Consider the following 17,699-nt stretch of genomic DNA (forward strand, 5'->3'; position numbering starts at 1 on the left):
GTCAGTCACTTCACCTTTCTCAAGTCTTCAGAGATCTTCACAGCACAGACCTTACAACTCCTTTTATTTCCTACCATCACTCTCACTCTTTGCTTGGTTCATACATTAAGGGGGCAGTAAGAATAAAGAATAAAGCAAACGAAGTACCTCCTACATCCACTGTAGATACCCGTTCTGAACACACTGCTTCAACAGCTCTACTTGGTATTAAAATACAAGGCTTGTCTTACTCTTCAGGCTTTTAATAAAAGCCTCTGAAGTACACTATATGGATAGACCTATTCATATGCTGAGTCAAAATCCCAGCTCCACTTCCCACAAAATTCAATGGAGCCACATTTCTCTTAGTCCACTGTTCCCTTTGTGCTGCAGACACCCCATACGTCCCATGACACCCGAGTGCTGTTAGTACTAAAATAAAAGAGAAGTCCTCAAGGTGAGAGATCTGATAATATGGAAAACACTCTTTGGATTTAAAACTTTCAGGCAAACTAGCTTCAGTTCACAAACAATTTGGCTGTATCTCCAGAAGGACCACAGAACAGAACATTACCAAGTGATTGGTGTGCAAAAACCATCAAGCACAGTGATGCTGTTTGTGTTCATCCCTGAGCAACTACTGCTTGAACAGTGGTTCAGCTGTTCCCTGCCCCTTCTTCCTCCACACTGCAGCAGAGCATGCAGTAGAAGGCTATAAGTTGCTTTGTGTTGCTTTTCATAAGTGATAACACTTTTACCCTTGGAGTTCCCACAGAGTAATACAGCATATTGGTGTGACTTGAGGAATGCTGTGAAAGTCAGCCATGTTGATATGCAATGGTCAGTCTGTTGATTTAGCCCTATCAGCTGCTGCCTGACTCAGAGGTACGTTAGTGTGTGGTGCTGCCAATCAGCAGATAGCAGTACAGATATACACTGTGGTTAGGAGACGCTATACTGGGCACTGCTGGTGCCTCTTTTGGTTTACGGGCTCTGTATCACTGCATGAGAGAATCCCCAGAGTCAGTCAATACGCACATACTAAACAGAAAAATTTAGCAGGCTTAACAGTAGCACATAATTGCTTTAGAGGAGCTTGACTCTAGAAGTCTTCGATTGCTTTCCTAGTAAGTCACCAGAGCTCCAGTTTATTGAACAGCACTCCTGCAATATACATAACAAATAATGCAGGCAGAAGACACAGTATCAAGAACACCAAAACTGTAGAGTCTGAGAACACTTTTTGCCTTTCACGATTTTTCTTTAGCATGTAATAAGACACAAACTCTGTCAAATTTGATTTCAGCGGGTTCAGAAGTTATCTGGAACACACACACACAGCAGCATGACCTCATAAGCTTTTTGACTGTTGCTATTAACTATTTCAACTATGAGTTCACTAATGATTTCAGCAAGATTTGAAGAGATCCCAAGTCTTTTCATACCCCAGGTTAATTCTTCTCACCAAGAGCACCCCTTTACAACCTTCGTCACCTCTGCTTCACTGCTCACACTGCAGTGCTGAGTCTCTATTGTGTTAAAAAGGACAACTCTTCTGAGGAGGATATTCTTAGTTGTCTTTGATGAAATGTACTAATTAGGAATAATAGAGGAATTATGGAGAGCCAAGGCTACGCAACCAGCCAGCTCTCAGCATGGAAGCGTCCACAGTGGATAGTGCACTGTAAGGTAACAGACTCAGGCAGGCAGTGGTAACTGTAGATCTCCCAGTTATGCACAAATAGCTCATACTTTTCTGTCCTTATTTTGTGCCTCCTCTTTCCAAAGCTCAGTCTAATCTTGAAGGAACTGCTAGTTACAGCAGTGCACACGGCTCACCTGTCTTATAGCAATTCTAAGTCCTGTTCTTCCATTGTAAACACATCTTGAAGAGTACTTTGCAAGATGACTAAAACACTTTTTATTTAGGAATTTCAAGGGACTGATTGTAGAATTTGTCTCTTGTCAAGTGTTTGAGGGTGCTAAGGAGCGTTACAGCAAGGATGCTGAAATAGAGCAGGCTAGTTCAGGTAGAGCTCATACCTAGTTCAGGTATGAAATCAGTGACTCAGAGCAGGGCCAAGCATAGCTGAAGTGCCTGTCCATTCTCTGCACAGTGAATGGAAATTGTCCCTCTTTGTTGAAACCTCTTTCCTTAGCACTTCAACAGCTTGAAATCTGATGCTGCAGCTCTGCTGTAATGTTTCTGCCACCACAAATGCACATCACGTGCTCTGGGAACATCTCAGTCCCCCAGATACCTCAAAGCATAAAGGGAAGATCCCAAAGCATAATGCTAGATCCCATTTCTTTTCATAAACATTTGCCTAATGCATTTTTTTCCCCTCGGCAGTTAACTACAGAGCCCAGTACTCTATATGTACTTCATTAGCATCTCATCAATTGATGGGAATTTGCCTTTTCTTTTTAAATAAACCAGTCATCCTGTGAAATAGATAGTAGAGATTTCCGAATTTGCCTTATAAGAGATCAAGTCTAAAAATAAGCAGGATAGTCCTTTCAGGCCAATGCATGCCAGTGCAGTACAGATACTAGCTACTTTGTCAGCCACATTAAGGTTGCGTAGAAACAAAAAAATCTACCTTATCTACCTGACCACATATCTGGAACTTCTGTGTCCAACCCAAAGTTGCCAAAAAAGCTGTACTTCAGTTGTCCAGATCCCTTAGAGAAGCCAGGCCAATGGCTGAGCCCACCATAAGTAACTCCACACTGAACAGGCAAAAAAACTTTTCTTGGTAGCATTAACCCTGCATTATACACCAAAAAAAGCCTCTAATTTGGATCTGCAGGCTCTCCTAATACTCAGACTGGCTTACACAACCAGCTACTGGCTGCTTTGTATCCATATACACTGTAAATGAACTCTACTACTTTTGTAGCAATGGCAAGAGCTAAATCTAGTGCCAGTAACTCTCCCAAGCCATTCCTGTAATTCCTCATGCAGAAAAAAAGTTATCTGATCTTCACCCGTCCAGGAAGTGATCCCAAAGTACGTCAGTGCAGCTACAAAGGATGTATTCTCAGAGACATCTGACAACTGCAGAACACTGTGCGCACAATGTGGAGGTCTTTACTTTATTAGAAATTCTCACATGCACGCGAGTGGGAAACCATCTTCCAACACGTAGCAGGAGGAGATAGTCTTCTGAAAGATATACTTTAGTTCAAAAGTAATTAAGCTGGACATTTATATCTACGCTTCATTTACCAATTTAACCCAGTGTTAAATTAAACTTAAATTTAACCTTAAATTAAATATGTATTCCAGAGAATTAACATACTTCTATTACAAGAGACCATATTGGTTACTGCAGAGACCTGTTACAAGCAAAACCTCCACCTTGATCCAAGGTCACTATCCCGGCTCTGACTCAGAGACTCACGTACTCACTGTCAGTGAACTTTTTGGACTTGGCCATCATCAAAAAGCATCTGCCTAAAGGGGAACTACAACACCAGAACTATCAGCTGAAGGTCAGACTGCAAGATCCACAACAGTGCCACACACTGCAAATACACAGAATGCCTGACAGTTGCATGAACAGTTATGCAATGGCATCCTGGCATGCCACTGTACTCTGGAGGCACCAACGTCAGCTCAGATTCCAGATCTAAGCAGGAAATACCGAACGTAATATTGGTGCCATCTTTCCTTTTGCATTCTTCTTCTGTGCTGAAACAATTGCAATATAAGTTGCAGTAACACAGAGAACAACAAAATTTCCTTAAAAAAAAAAACAAACAAACAAACAAACAAAAACAACCAAGTCCCACACATTGCTGTACATCACCTGTACAGCAGTGACTTTTTCTGATCACAGATAGACTTTTGTTGTGAATCTCTTATCTTCTTTGAGGAGACATTTCTTTACACATCATTGGCTTGGCAACCCCAACAATACTTCAGGAAACACACAGCAATTTATTTTCACATAAACATTTTTCTGTCTGTGTAGGTGTAATTTAATCTGATCTCTCTTCACTTATCTTGAGCATGTCAGATAATTATCAACCCAACTCCCAGCTGCAGCTCCTACTCAGGTGCCACCCTCATAAACCTGTGTACCAGATTCACAGGTACACATTCATAGATTTATAAGCACAGCTATAGGAAGCATAACCTGCCTGGACATAAACAAGATTTATAATGCTAAGAAATTAAAGCTTTCACCTATCCAGACTGGAATTAAAGTTAGAGTTGAATGTGAACATGCGGAAGCTGCTTTAGAAAGAAAGACGAACAAATTTGAGTAGCAAAGGACAGAACAGTCTTTAAGTACAAGTGATCACTATACAAGGTGCAGGTTTATGCTGTAATTAAGATTTTCGCTTTTTGTAGTTACCCTTGCATGTTTAATTTCATAGCACTTTTTTTTTTTTTTTTATGATTACCAGAAGCAACTCAAGAGCAAGGGCACCTTAGAATAGAGTAGCATGGTCCTTGCAAGGCTGCTGCCTTCTGCTCTCAGAGCAGCAGAATTACAGAAATCGATGCTGTCAAGACAGTGTTTGGCCAAGTGGAATAGCATCTGATGGTTTTACGTGGACAAAGACAATTGTTTTATTACGCAGTTCTATGAATGAAAGGTCTCTGAACTGATACTAGAAGGAACAGGCAAGGGTGTGTTCTGTCCAAGCGCTACTAAAGCAGTAAACATTACTACTGGCTGCTGGGGCTCAGGGGCAGGAATGAGCCTACTACAGGAGGAGTAGGCTAAAAAAAGTGGCATGCTTCATATGCCCTGTTAGTGCCAGATGGATCTCAGCCAGCAGGAATTCCTCATGGGTCTGCACACCTTGTCTATGAGTCTTACAGCCTGTCAAATAGCTCCATCTTTGAACTGCAGTTCTGCAACTTCAGTTTCTTCCCCTTTTCAAGGGCAAGGAAGACTGGCATCCTCTAGCTTTATGTTTCCACTAAAAAAATAGCACTGACAATAAGAAGTACAGTACAAGCCAAATACCTGTTATTTTGTGCTGGAGTTATTCATGTAAAATGAAACAGTGATGCATATTTCAGCAATTTGCTCTTATCATTAGAAATGAAGTTATATTCTGTTGTTATACAGAATAATTACCTGTGCAAGGAGATCAGTATTTTTTGTTAGGGTACATAAATTATTAGGGTGACCTCTTTTTGTTTCCATTATACTTTCCACAATTACTTCCAATTATATGAAACCGCTTTTTATGAACTTGAGAATTCATAGGATCCATTAAAGTAACTTCAAAGAAAAAGTTCAAGACTAAGTCACCATACCAGCTGCTTGATCCACCAGGCTTCCTCAGTTTTTAAATTACTGTGCTGACAGCTTGGTTGTCCCATTTTTTGAGGTGTTAGAACAGCCAGGATTCAACTGAGTACAAAACAATCACCAGCACTCTTCCTATTCCCCTACTTTGTTTCTCCTTGCAATTATTGATCTACCACCATCATTCTGGATGAAAGATAATCATTTTTAACCCAAGAACAGCATTGAGGTTTCTCATTCCAGAAAAATGGATTTCAAGAACGTTACTATCATCTAATGTGCCAATTCTGCACAAGACATGTCAGCCACAGAATTCTAAAAGGACTGAAATTGGACTTGCTATCAGAAGACTGAGATTATATAATTCAGTGATCTTTATCTTTTTAACATGTTCCCAAATGTGCATATTAAAAAGAAAAAACAACAACCATTTACAACATTGTGTTCAGCTGAATAAACTCTGTGTGAATAAATTGTGCCACCTGAAAATACTGGCTCCCAACATTTGGGGCATTTAGTTTCTTGATTTCATTACTGTCCTCAGAATAATATTTAATTTAAAAGGTATAGTTTTTTTTGCACACAGAAATGGAAACTCTTTTCCTGTTAAAAATGGAAACAGAGTAAGATTTCAGACCAGTTTGCAATTTGAGAAATAGAAGCTCCCTGCCAGAGCCACTGCTACTTCTGCTGTGCATCTAGCAATATGAGGTGGTCTCTAATTTATACCACTACAAATCACGTAGAAGGGATACCAGCCTCAGAGCTACAATTAATCCAGTCTTCTAAAATTACAAAAATAACACAGCTTGCCTGGCGTTATAGAGCCACATGGGTCTTCTGTTATAACATTGTAATGTGAGCAAAGGATATCAAGATGAGAGGGGCGCTGATAAAGGAAAGGTATGAGCATGTTAGAAACAAACCTGACCCACTTCATGCACTGAATGTGCATCAGCCATTCTGACGTCAATGCATATTTTACAGTCCACCAGCAAGACAAGCCAGCGCTACAGCCTACTTCAAAATAACAGTCTCTCCTACCTGATCTGGTTTGAATACAGCAGCTTTACCATCCAAATGCACAAGTTCTGCAGATGCATTTATAAAGCACATAGCCTTCCAGTACGATGTGCACAAACAGGAACGGGAACAACTGTTTACATGGGTTGATAGTGATATGACAAGGGGGAATGTTTTTAAACTAAGACAGGGAGACTTAGGTTAGAAATTAGAAGGAAGTTTTTCACTGAGGGGTGCTGACACACTGGAACAGGTTGCCCAGGGAGGTTGTGGATGCCCCATCCCTGGAAGCATTCAAGGACAGCCTGGATGTGGCTCTGAGATGCCTGGATTGGTGGTTGGCCCCCAACCCAATGTTGGTCCCCACATTGCAGGGGGATTGGAACTAGATGATCTTTGAGGTCCTTTTCAACCCAGGCCATTCTACGATCTTAATTTGGCAGTTTTGTAGGAATGGAAGGCTACAGGGAGAACCTCACTATTTCATCCTCAATTCTATGCTGTAATTGCTGTTCGTAGAGCCATCTCTGATAGAAAATGAAAAAGTTTTATCTGATGACAGCATAGCTTACCAACAATGAGATATCCAGCCACTGAGAGCTCTTAAGAAACCAGCAAAATGTGAAAGGTCCTCAAATACCTGGCTGTCTACACATAACAACTTTGGAAAAAAAAAACAAAAAACAACCTAAGTGCTAGAAACAAATTTTAGAGGAGCTGTCTGGCTTGGCAGCCTTCAGCTGAAACTTTCTCATTGGACATTTAATCCAATTAACACCTCTTTTATTTATGCTCAAATTTAAGTTTGAAGTTTTTGTTCCCAACTCCCAGATATCTTCTAGAAAATAATAGTATCAAAGCTCTCACTTCAAGATCTGTATGCATCCTCTGCTTCTCATCTAAGATAGAAAAGAAAGGTCCTTGGAATTCTGTCTATCCTGTTTCTTTTCGAGAATTATTAGCACAAAGCCATGACTTTTCATGTCAGTTTCCCTGTTTAAGCAGAAGAGGTGGCAATCAGCTTAGAGTTTTAGAAACACTTGCTTCTGAATCATAGCTGAAATACAGAGGTGACTTTATGCAAGTTCCTATATTTAACTGCAGAATGTTGTATTCTAAAGAGCAAAAGCTTCAGTAAAAGACTTTGGAGCAGCAGAATAGATCAAGAGATCCCATGGCATTTGAGAAGAACCCAGAATGGCCACGAGCATCAGTGTGGATTTGTAGCTGCTTAGAGCAGTCAGCAAGGTGCAGCCCCACACACAGTGCTGGCAAGCAAACACCAATGCTGCAGAACTTTCTTTTGGAATAATTCATCAGTTCCTGTGCTGTGATTTTAAATTGCTAGATTAATTCTAATTAGAAAGTAATTCTAGCTGTCAGAGTTGGGATCCTGGCTGCTCTTTGTTTTTTGCACAGTTTCATACACAAACAATGAAAAATACAAACCACTGGAAGAGACTGTTCTCAAGGACCTATGTGGTACCAAATAACTGCAAAATCACAGATGAGCCATTCTGTGGAATTAGTCATCTCTTTCCTTTGCAGAGAAAAACAAAACAACCGACTCAGGACTAATCATCACACAGTTTCTGGCAGGTTTAACTTTTCCCTGGTTACTTTATCATCGAAGCTGCAGACAGGAATCATAATCCATCCTGTGAAAGCTTGATGAAGATGCACAGAAGACCATGTGAATCACTACCAGTTAATGTAATCATTTACATGCATTACATATCATCTGTAGTTAACTTCCGGGTAATATAGAGCATAGGAGCAGCTGAGGTAAAGAGACAGCAGCAGCTGAAGGAACCTGGGAACAACCATTTATTGGTGTTTTCATTTATTCCTGATTCTCTGGAGGACCTGGACATCAAAGCTCCCCATGACAGAGCAGTTGATGTCTTCAGTCTCCTCTGGCTCAAAATTTTCAAAATTTTGAGACACCACTACCAGTTCAGTCTCAACATTTTCTGTTATTTGCACTTAGGCCACTTTGGTTTAAAGTCCAGACATCATCTCCATCCTAAAATGCTTTCTTAGTTTTCTTCAGGTATCAAAGGCACAAAATAAGAACTCATATCAGAACTTCACCTTCTAGCTACAACAGGTTTGCTTCATCTGATAGTAACTTTTTTTTTTTTTTAACTTAACACTAATACAAAAGTCTACAATAGAGAACAGAGAAAAGCAAAAGAAATAAAAAAGAGGCTGCTGTAAAAACTCCATAACAAATAACAATTTCTACTGCTTTATGAACGTTCTTTAGAATTCCTACTATGACACGCTAAGGATCCATGAAACAGTGTTTGTTTATAAGAGTGATGAGGTGCTGGAACAGCTGCCCAGAGAGGTTGTGGATGTCCCATCCCTAGAGGAGCTCAAGGCCAGATTGGATGAGGCCCTAGGCAACCTGGTCTAGTATTAAATGTGGAGGTTGGTGGTCCTGCCTGTGGCAGGGGAGTTGAAGATTCATGATCCTTGAGATCCCTTCCAACCTGGACCATTCTGTATGTGTGTGTGATTGCCAAGAAGGCCAGATTATCAGGCTCCGCTCTTCAGTTTTAAAGAATCAGTTTCACACACACCATCCTCTACGTCAAAACAAAACACATTACACTCAGATGTGGCTAATAAATAAATAGCTTAATAATCCATACAAGTCATGGTTCTGCAATGGACATCACTGTATTTTTCTTAATTTATTCCTTACTTCTCTGTAAACATGCTAGAGGCAGGAAGGTGGTAGTAAAGGAACAGAGAGAGGAAAGTACTTAACATACAGACAAAAATGAAGGTCAACACAAAAGCAACAAACACATGCAGGAGCTGGGAAAGCTACCCTCTTAATACATACACTGGTAAGAAATCCTTCTCGGTCCATTAGAAACAGCCCATTTTCTATCCAAAGATAACATGTTTTTTGACAGCCATGACTGGGTTCCTTTTATCTAAGTTTAGAGGATAAATTCTTGCTCGAGCAATATTTTGATCTCAGAGGTGCTCATTTTAAAAGACTGTTGATTCCTCATTCTGACAAAGTTGACTTGAAAGGATTTGAAAGATTCTTCCTAAGGCTGAAGTTAATCTCCAGAGATAGACTGGATGCTCAGTCTTCCCAATTTCTTCTGCAGTATCACAGAGGGAGAGGCAAATCTTCACAACAGATGCTAACCAATTGAACAGGTACTAGCTTTTCCTTTAAAATCTTTCAGGATACCATCTTCATACTCCATGAATAAAAAGCACGTGTTTTAAGATCTGCTGGCACATTTAACAATTTTCTGCAGCCTCATACTTACAGAAAACATTAGATATCCAGATACACTTTCAGCTCAGCCATTTCAGAAGTGCCAGAGAAGAAATTCAAAAGTAAAGTCATCTAGTTGTGGTCCGTAACTCAGCAATGTTTTATCACTGCATCTTCCTCAGCCAATTGAAAGTCTATTCACACTTCCTTCTCAGAACTCACAAGCTTATGCCAATACAAACCAGCTTCTTCCAGCAGTTAGTTCTCCTTTCCTGCTCCTGTGTTATTAATGACTAAAGTTCAACAGTGCTCCAAATCAAGATGCTATCTACCTTTTGCATTTCCAGTGTTTCTGGGCTAAAGTCAACATGGAAGGATTCAATGGAATTGTAATGAGTTGATAACTGACAAAATTATTTTCACTGCCAGCAACATTTGCTGTACCTAAATTTATAATTAAAATGAAATCATGCATGCAAAAAGAAAAAAAAAAAATCAATAAGCTTCCATTTTGAGTTTTTTGACATTGAAATAAGTTATTTGAGTAACTCAATATTAACCTGAATATCTGGCAGCATCACTGACATGTTATGACACCCACAAAAAATTACTCTAAAAACGGTTTTCTTTTCCCTGAATGTATAATAGAGCCAATTTAGGAATTGTTTTAGCTACGTGCACTATGATATCCATAGTGCAAAAGTATTCTATGTATTACCACTCTGATTTTCTTTGACTTACGCACAGCAGGACTTCTTAGGCAGCAGCAACTGAATTACTGAAAAAACACTTTCCTTAAAAATAAGGTTTTTGAATAACCCTCTACATTCTGCATACCTGCTATTTTGATGTTCATGTTGTTGTCAAGCAGAAGATTTTCAGCCTTCAGGTCTCGGTGCACAACCTTCCGGTTGTGGCAATACTCCACTGCTGAGAGGATCTGCCAGAACTTCCGCCTGGCCTCAGACTCACTGAGTCGGCCATGGCTGGCGAGGTAATCTGTTCATACAAAGGACATTTAAATAGATTAGACACCAAGCAGTAACCCTGAAAACAAGTGATTTCTCTCAGATATTTAGCACTAAGAAACTCAAGGTGTATTTCAGCCAAGTTTCTTGCTTTCTTTCCTCCAAAAAGGGGAGAGAAGAACAGCTCTTGTCTAGTTAAACTCAACTCTTAGCTCTTTCATGGTTGTCCATTCTGATAAATATTTTCATGTGAGATCTCCTATGAAGTTGTTACATTCACACCTCTCTTGTGAAGCCTCAACACATGCTGTGCAGTGACTAAAAGTATTTCTTCTTTAGAAAAAAAGCAAATACCCATAAAAGTACACATCCTGACCTCTCACTCATCTTCATTGCATCACAGCAGAAAGAACATTTTATTTTCATATCTGATTAAGTTGTAAAACTGTTAGCCCTGAAACAAATGATAGCTCTGAAACTGAAGACATCATTTATCTGCAGGAACAAAAATAAGCGAAGCAGCAGCCGTGCAAGTCTTGACAAAAGTAGCCTCTGTAGCCAGTTCTATTCTTTCAATTCCATGGCAGAAAAACCAAGGAATCAACCATTAAGATGGCTCCAGAATTGCCTTTCACATCCTATTAAGGATGAAGCTCATGGCCAAGGTGCAGGAAATGCACGTAGGTATTCCACAGGAGAGGCAGAGCATGTTATGATGCTATAGTGTGATAGAAAGCACAGCAATAAAAGCAGGGTGGCAAAGTCTAAAGCTGCAGCAAATGAGAATAAGCAAGCACAGCAGCTACAGACACAGAAACAAAGGGAAAAAGCTTACCCTCAAAAGGCCTCAGGTACACAGTGATCTCCAACAAGATCCCTTTGCTTCCCCGTCAACCCTTAAATGAGGTCTGGGAAGGGGTGCATCCTGGCTCTACCCCTTCCATCACTCAGGTACACTGCATGCACCTAAGCTTTTCTGGGTTGGCCCTGCCTTCCCAACAGGTGCTCAATCACTGTTTTAAGCCATGACTCAGCATTTCTGCTATGCATGTACACACAGCCATCTCCCAGCCACTTTCTGCAGCACAGCTAGGACTTTTGTTAGACAAAACAAAAAAGCAGTGACCAATGAACTTACGTGATTAATTATAAGCGTTTGCTTTAATTTTTTTTCTTTTAAATTTAGATAATCTAATGTTCCTAAAATAAGTTGGTACTTTAGTTCCTAATGACAATGTTACATGAACTTGTGGTCCTTTACTTCATTTATGTGGTAGGTCAGCTTACCCTCAGTGAGACAGAATACAGGCTTATTAGTTACTGTGCAAATACGGACCACACAGAATGCTAAAGGTGAAGAAAGGCAGCTCATTAGTAGATAGTTATAGTGCCTACATTATGATCAAAGGGCAAATTTCATAGCTAGAAAATCTTTTCCATCCTGCAAGTTGCGTGAGCTCACTAGACAGAGAGAACATGTGCTGTCAAATATTCTTCTGGCATTAGTTTAAAAAAAAAAAAAAAAAAACAGAGGAGGAAAAAAGAACAGAAAAAAAAAAAAGGACAAATATAATTTTAAAAACATAACTAACAACTTAGCTGCTAGTTTGTGATACTGCATGGAACGAGAATAAGCTGACAAAGAACCATTAGGAATATAAGACAAGGGCCAGGCTTTCTGTAATCTGTGGAAAATTTGCCAAATTTGACAGATCTTCTTTAGACTCATGTGCAAGGCAACTGGCTGCAGCATACTACAAATACATCATCTTTCAGTATAAACTAGAAAAAAACAAAAAAAAGGTTTTTTTTTGATACTCAAACTGATACTCAAACAGCAGCTTCATGTCCCCCAGCCCCTCCTTGGCCAGCTTGTTCTGCGACAGCTTTGGGTCCTGGAGAAGCTGCTCAATCAGGTCCAGGCCACCGTGAAGCTGGACGTACTCCCCAATGCGATCTGCAGCCTCAGGTGAGAGTCCCTTTTTTTTTTTTGAAAAAGTGACTATTCATGTCAAAGAATTGATTCATGATATCGCTTTAGAAAGAACATTAGATTTTGATAGAGCCATTGCCTATTGGCCAGGAAATCACCCCATCAATTACATACATGAGAATACTGTTCATCTAATTGGTAGTGCATACCCACCAATTCCAAAGTATAACATTTCCTTATTAGCTCTAGGTTACAGTACTGCTGCAAATGCTTACATAATGCTGTAAATACCCTGAAATTATATAGCACTATCAAGGGAAGCACCAGAAGGAAGTTGGAAAGTTTTGTAGAGTGCAACATAAAATGCAGCAGGGAGCAGTCACAAACAGCCCAGTGGGTCAGCAGCACTGTTGGCAGATGATGCTCTATATTCCAGGATTCACAAAACAGTCATCAAAGTTCTGGACTTACTGGAGGAAAAAAAAAAAAAAAAAAAAAAAAAAGCGGGGGGAAGGGGGAAGAACTTATGTTTGCCCATGCCATGCAATTTCTACATTTTGTGACCAATCACTGAGGAGTGGCACTCATTTCAGCAGCCCTCAAACATTTCCAGGCAGTCCCTTAGATGTCATCTCCAGGATTTGCAGAAACACACAGAACACTCTCCTCCGAGCTTCTAACCAGTTTGAGTCTGAATGCATTGTCTGCTGGCTTAACTTGGCAAAGCACAAGAATAGAACTCCTGGCAGTAGGGAAGATGATAATATTTGCATATCATTCAGTCACGAAGTGCCTGACAAATCAAATGGTATCGAAGTAAAGTCAGATATCAGATACACATTAAGTTACATGGAATACAAGCCAACCCTGTAAATTGTTAATCCATCCTATGTTAGAAATTCAACAAATTAGTTAACAAATCTAAACTGTCATTTGCTTTCACAGCTTTAGCCTGTTAGGGCTCATTTAAAGCTTCCAAACCACATTCAGCAATATTCCTGGCCTTGCATTTTCCACCAAGTCTAGTCACCTGCATGAAATAGGTGATCTATCCTGAAACGCGCTGCTTTCTCTCCTGGAGACATAGAACATACCACAGTCATATTTTAGACACTCTCTCCTTTACATTTCCAGGGTATAGAAGAGAAAGAAGCATCTGAAAAGTACATACTTAGGGCACAGTCACTTTGTCACACGTCACCTATCTGACAGATGAGGGAAAAGCTGTTGATGTAGTCTACTTAGACTTCAGCAAAGCCTTTGACACTGCCTCCTACAGTATTCTCCTGCAGAAGCTGGCAGCCTGTGGCTTGGACAGGTACACTATTGGCTGGGTAAGGAACTGGCTGGAGGGCCAGGCCCAAAGAGTGGTAGTGAATGGAGCTAAATCCAGCTGGCAACTCGTCATGAGTGGTGTTGCCCAGGGCTCAGTGCAGGGGCCTGTCCTCTTCAATATCTTCATTGATGACCTGGATGAGAGCATTGAGTGCATCCTCAGAAAGTTTGCAGAAGACACCAAGTTGGCTGGAAGTGTGGATCTGCCTGGGGGTAGCGAGGCCCTGCAGAGGGATCTGGACAGGCTGGAGAGCTGGGCTGAAGCCAATGGGATGAGGTTCAACAAGGCCAAATGCCGGGTCCTGCATTTTGGCCACAACACCACCAAGCAACACTACAGGCTTGGGGCAGAGTAGCAGGAAGACTGTGTAGAGGAAATGGACCTGGGGTATTGATTGATGCTCAGCTGAACGTGAGCCAGCAGTGCGCCCGGGCAGCCAAGAAGGGCAATGGCATCCTGGCTTGCATCAGAAAGTGCTACCAGCAGGAACAGGGAAGTAATTATCCCCCTGTACTCAGCACTGATGAGGCTGCACCTTGAGTACTGTGTCCAGTCTTGGGCCCCTCACTACAAAAAAGATATTGAGGCCCTGGAGCAGGTTCAAAGAAGGGTGACAAAGCTGGTGAGGGGTCTGGAGCACAGGCCTTAAAAGGAGCAGCTGAAGGAGCTGAGATTGTTTAGTCTGGACAAGAGAAGGCTCAGGGGAGACCTTATTACTCTCTATAACTGCCTGAAAGGAGACTGTAGCGAGCTAGAAGTCAGCCTCTTCTCTCGTGTAACTGGTGATAGGACTAGGGGGAGCGGCTTCAAGCTGTGCCAGGGGAGATTCAGGCTGGATGTCAGGAAATATCTCTGAAAGAGCGGTCAGGCACTGGAATGGGCTGCCCAGGGAGGTGGTGGAGTCACCAACCCTGGAGGTGTTCAAGGAATGTTTGGATGTTATATTGAGGGACATGGTTTAGTGAGAGCCATTGGTGATGAGTGGATGGTTGGATTAGGTGATCTTGTGCATCTTTGCCAATCTTGGTGATTCTATGATTTAGTGGAGGGTTGTTAGAATTGGGGTAGTATGTTTAGGTCATGGTTGGACTCAATAATCTCTAAGGTCTTTTCCAACCTGAGTGATTCTATGATTCTATGAGACGTGATATGAGCTCTACACACAGATGAGTCTTTATCACTTGTTTGGAGGTCTCATGCTAAAAGCCAACTATAAGTCACTACAGGACACTGAAAGCCAAGATCAAACTAAATGTTACCTAAACTTCAGCCAAAAGCAGTAAATTCCTTTAAGTAGTTAGAAGTTAAATCAAACATAAGTCACCCAAAAAGTCACCTTGAACACCTATGGTGTTTGTTATGTTTACAGATTTAAAACTGTGAATGTAGTGAGGATGTCAGACAGCAGGAAGAAGAGCGAACTGCTTCCACAGTAGTAGAGGCAATCACAACTGGCACTGAGGATATTCATCCCCACCTTGTTGAACAGTGGGCTTATTTTTAGGATTAACAATCAGCTTTACCCTCCACATTCTTACCCCTGTGTTGCAATATAAAGAAAAAAATAAAGTTCACTCGTGAAAAAAATATAGGGAATGAGTCTCTCAGAATAGGTGCTCTGTGATTAACTGACAGTTAATCGAGAAGAGGCAAACTCAGTGCACCCAAGGAAAGATTAGGATGGGAAGGAGAAAAAGCTCACAAGGCTTCAGTCTCCTGTCTGCTTTTCTCCCTCTCTTTTTATTGAATACCACCTTGGATTTTCTCTATTTCCCAGTTACATAAAGTTGTCCTAAACATACTATCTTTCTTACAACAGATAGTTCTATGATAAGGACCTCAAGATGAAAAAGAAGATAAACAAGAAGAAAGTACTTTGACCATTTGATTTGCGTCCATGAAATCCACCCCATGGCCCACAGTGCAAAAAATTACATTAAGTCAGGCTCCACCTCTTCTGTTCTCCAATCATTAGGGCCAATCATTAGGTGAACTCTATTCTAATGCCCCTCAGAGTTTGTTCTGCCTGGCAGTGTTGTTGAGTGTCAGTGAAACTTTTTCTCAGCAACTCCAATTTTGTAACTGCAAATGTAAAATGTATGAGAAAACTCCAGGTGCCTGGATGTTAAGCATAAAGTCACAAAATCAGCCTTTACAAAGCTCAGTCCAGTTCTTAAACCAAGCAACAGTACCTGTGATACACAGAGTACTCCAGATGACAGCATATCAGTACGTCAATCTCTTATCTTTTTTTCATTACATATTAACTCCATCTCTCACATATTACAGAAAGATGCTACATGTAGTCTGAGTCACAGGTCAGTATGACTGGCTTTCCATAGTAGTAGCCACACAGTTTTTCCAGATCTACAGGAAGAACACTAATACTGCTTCAGACATCTGAGTTGCTCCAGGAATCTCTTCTGATTCCACCCACTTTCCTCCACAGACAGAAAGTAACAGTTCGTGACCAGCATACATGTCAACAGTGTTCTCTATGCCTGTGCAACAGAGATTTTTTTTCTCCAGTTTAAACAAGCTTCAAAAATGGTGGGTCAAAACCCACCATCTCACCACTGTAATTCACTATCATAGCTTTGCCTTTATACTATTCCTGGGAATGCAATTTTTGCTATTAAATACTGAATTAACACTTCCATCCAGCACCACGAATAACACCTTTCTACCCAGAAGGGGCCCAAAGTCTAGATAAACCTGATGAAAAGGTGCAGTAATTCAATCTCTCCTCCTGCAGATTTTTAATAAAAACATCACCTCTCTTCATTTTTCAACTTTACCATCAGCTTCACATCTGGAAAGTGAGACACTACAATATATGATCCAGATTGAGAGCACATTAATTCCAACTGCACAGCAACCAAAGTTCCTTTAGAGCAAAAATTTATGTTGGAAACTCAAATTGTAGCAGCTTTTCTTGAAGTTATTTGTTCTAAAATGCAAAGCAGTACCAGCTGTCATGAGTTTTTCTAAACAGATAAGGGAAAGAGTACATACTACAAAAAAAACAAAAAAAAACAAAAAAAAACCCTGAACAAAATCAATGCAATTAACTAAGTGCAGAAGTTAATGGTAAAGTGCTGGGCATTTGGAATGGAAAACATTCTCTTACCAAAAATTTCTCCATTTTTGGCAAATTCTGTCACGAGGTACAGCATGTTTTTGGTCTCCATCACCTGTTGATGGAGAAGTTGCACATTAAGTTATTATTCGTTATATAATTATTTCTTATAATTTATTATATATTATTAATATATTTCTATATATATTATTAATTTATTATATAGTTATATAATTACTTGTTACAGTATAACAGAGAGCTTGGCTATGCAGTTGCTACACCAAAGCAGGAAACAAAAATGATGGGTACCCATATCCTGGGCTCGCGTGGGAAACTCCGACGAAGTGGAACTCCCGGAGAGATCCTTCCCCATGGCTAGCCAGCTCTTATATGGGTCTAGGAGAGGTGCAGCCAGGCTCCACCCCTTCTGGCAGCACAGGTGGATTGCCTTCACCTGTGCTCCGTGGCTGACTCATTGCTTGCCTCAGGTGATCAATCAGAGGTTCAGCCTGTGATTCAGCAGTTCTCATACACCATGTATCAATGCAAATTAATTCCCAAAAAGCTGAAATTGTGAGCTGCTGATAGGCAGGAAATGAAATCTTCAAACAGGAGCAAAGAGGGAGAACCGAACAGCCAGTGTTACCATACCTGGTAGAGCTTTATGATGTGCGGGTGATCCAACATCTTCATTATCTGCACCTCACGGTAGATCTTTTCGAGATTCACAACATCCAGCTGAGATTTGTCAATGATTTTTATTGCCACCTGCAGCCAAAAAACAATAGAGAGATTAGAGCTCTCCCTGACTCTTTTATCCTTGTTATAAATACCAAATCTCAGATAGATGAGAGC

At 40.6% G+C, this 17,699-nt stretch overlaps 1 protein-coding gene across 1 annotated transcript in view; it reads right to left on the reverse strand.

Annotated features, from left to right (window-relative positions):
- SIK2 (salt inducible kinase 2) overlaps positions 1-17,699 on the reverse strand; it is a gene marked incomplete at both ends in the record, with an annotated part of 42,144 nt that overhangs the window by 17,418 nt on the left and 7,027 nt on the right. Inside the window, 3 exons of the mRNA XM_079545899.1 lie at positions 10,366-10,527; positions 16,896-16,959; positions 17,496-17,612. Coding sequence (XP_079402025.1) covers positions 10,366-10,527; positions 16,896-16,959; positions 17,496-17,612 — 343 coding nt within the window. The remainder of the gene's footprint in view (positions 1-10,365; positions 10,528-16,895; positions 16,960-17,495; positions 17,613-17,699) is intronic.

The sequence above is a fragment of the Tetrao urogallus genome (assembly GCF_951394365.1).
Source record: "Tetrao urogallus genome assembly, chromosome: 22".
Lineage (NCBI taxonomy): Eukaryota > Metazoa > Chordata > Aves > Galliformes > Phasianidae > Tetrao > Tetrao urogallus.